This window comes from Arvicanthis niloticus, chromosome 20, assembly GCF_011762505.2.
Source record: "Arvicanthis niloticus isolate mArvNil1 chromosome 20, mArvNil1.pat.X, whole genome shotgun sequence".
Taxonomy (NCBI): Eukaryota; Metazoa; Chordata; class Mammalia; order Rodentia; family Muridae; genus Arvicanthis; species Arvicanthis niloticus.
The window spans coordinates 14,124,576-14,126,679 of record NC_047677.1 but is presented as its reverse complement, the minus strand read 5'-3'; the positions used below and the strand labels follow the sequence as shown (position 1 = coordinate 14,126,679).

Here is a 2,104-nt window from a genome sequence, read left to right as displayed (position 1 = left end):
GTAAGGAAGGAAAGGCCAGAGTACTGACTGGGCGCCAACTGGGACGTTTCTGATGTGGGGAGCACAGTAGCAATTCTATTTTCTCCCGTTGCTGCTTTAGGTTGAGTTTGTTTCTGAAAGCTCCTCCTCCCTTAATTGACCAGTAGGTTTGGCAGAATTTGGCTAAATTGAAATGTGTTAGTTTGACCCGCTTCAGGTCCTTTCTCTCCGCCTCCTCTTTCCTTTTTCTTTCTTCTTTTGTTGTTGAGGAAACATTCTCCATCCCTGCTCAGGATGGAAGTTTTGAAGACATGTGTACTTAGAAGAAGTGCTTGTGCCGCCGCCTGCTTCTGGAGAAGGAAAGTTACCCCAAAGCCACCATTTAGAGGCATTAGTACTACGTCTGCGAGGAGCACTGTCATGCCCGCTTGGGTGATAGATAAATACGGAAAGAATGAAGTCCTTCGGTTCACCCAGAACATGATGTTGCCTATCATACACTATCCAAACGAAGTCATTATCAAAGTGCATGCTGCCAGTGTAAATCCTATAGACGTTAATATGAGAAGTAAGTTGTCCAGGTTTGTTCGTTTTTAATTTAAATCAAAATTTACTGGGCGCACAGGGGTTTTGTTGTTTTTGTTTTGAAACAAGGGTTCGTTGTCTAGCCCAGGCTGGCCTCCAACTCATTGTATACCCCTGACTAGTCTCTCAGCAGCTCTCCTGTTCTGCCTCTCCAGTCCTGGAATATAGCAGTGTAGACCACCACACCTAGTTAATAGACTATGTTTTGGTTGGCTTGAAGGAATCATTTAGGTTTCCTATTCCATGTATTTATTTTGTTTTTGGGTGTGTGGAACAGCGCACAAGGGGAGGTCAAAAGGACATCCTGTGGGAGAGAGTTTCTTCCTTCTACCATGTAGGTTCAGGGGATTAAACTGACCCTCAGGGTTGGTGGCAAGCACCACTATAGGCAGAGTCATTGGAAATCCTGTAGGTTTCTGATACGATCCCTGCAAAGATTTCTGAAGTTTTGACGTCACAACTGCCAAGGTATACTTTAATCTCGTATTAAATGTGTTTGCTTCCTTACACATGTGAATTGGGACTGAGAAATCATGTCTACTGTTGATTTGCTCTGTGGTAATTTTAGCATCCAGCACTGGTTCCAGAGTTTGGTTATGTTTCCCCATCAGTTTAGAGTTTGGGTTTATGTAATTCCTGTATCCTTCTTGCTGTCCTATTGTTCACAATTTCTGTCATAGCCCCATGGACCAAGCAACAGAGCAGGAACCCTGATATGGGCACAGCATCCTCCTCATCTCTCATGTTCCCATCTGCCTCGCCCCACCCCCGCTAAAATGTATTTTCTTGTTATACACCTGTTGAAGCTGGGATAATGTTATCCTATTTTCTCTTGCTGGGTCATGTTGAAAAGCTTGGGGAGAGCATTCCTTAAATGTATTCTTTTTTTTTTTTTTTTTTTTTTTCCCCCCGAGACAGGGTTTCTCTGTGTAGCCCTGGCTGTCCTGGAACTCACTCTGTAGACCAGGCTGGCCTCGAACTCAGAGATCCCCCTGCCTCTGCCTCCCAAGTGCTGGGATTAAAGGCGTGCGCCACCACTGCCCGGCCCTTAAATGTATTCTTATATTCTATATTGTGATTCTACTATAGTGGTGACCAGATTTGTATTTATAAATTACCTTAATTCTGGAAAAAAAATGGCAAAAATATTGTCAGTCTTGCTTATGGGAACTCATCCACGTCTTCTGAAGATGAATATGTTCTGCGATGACTAATTAATTCCCAGGCAGTTCACTCTCTAGTGTTTAAGAAAACTGCCAAATGCTTAACCGTGGGTCAGTGTTCTGAATGGCTTGTGTGGGGCCTATAGTGGCCTTCAGTGCCTCAGTAACAGTATTTATATATGACTTAGTATGAGACAAACTTAGTTTCTGTGTTTGTGCGCTTGTGTGTCTGTGCTTGTATATGTGTGTGTGTCTGTTTGCACATGTGAGTGTGTGCGTGTGAGTTGTCTGGTTACTAATTAAGTTAAAAGTAGAAGAAAATGTTAAGATCAACTTTACTTTTTCTCCAGAAATGATGTAATAGGGTAGCAATTCTC

At 43.0% G+C, this 2,104-nt stretch overlaps 1 protein-coding gene across 2 annotated transcripts in view; it reads left to right on the top strand.

The window, feature by feature from the left end:
* Rtn4ip1 (reticulon 4 interacting protein 1) overlaps positions 1-2,104 on the top strand; it is a 48,560-nt gene that overhangs the window by 267 nt on the left and 46,189 nt on the right. For both annotated transcript variants that reach the window (XM_034524236.2, XM_076917065.1), the window contains exon 2: positions 273-547. In XM_034524236.2, coding sequence (XP_034380127.1) covers positions 274-547 — 274 coding nt within the window. In that variant the 5' untranslated portion in view covers position 273. The remainder of the gene's footprint in view (positions 1-272; positions 548-2,104) is intronic.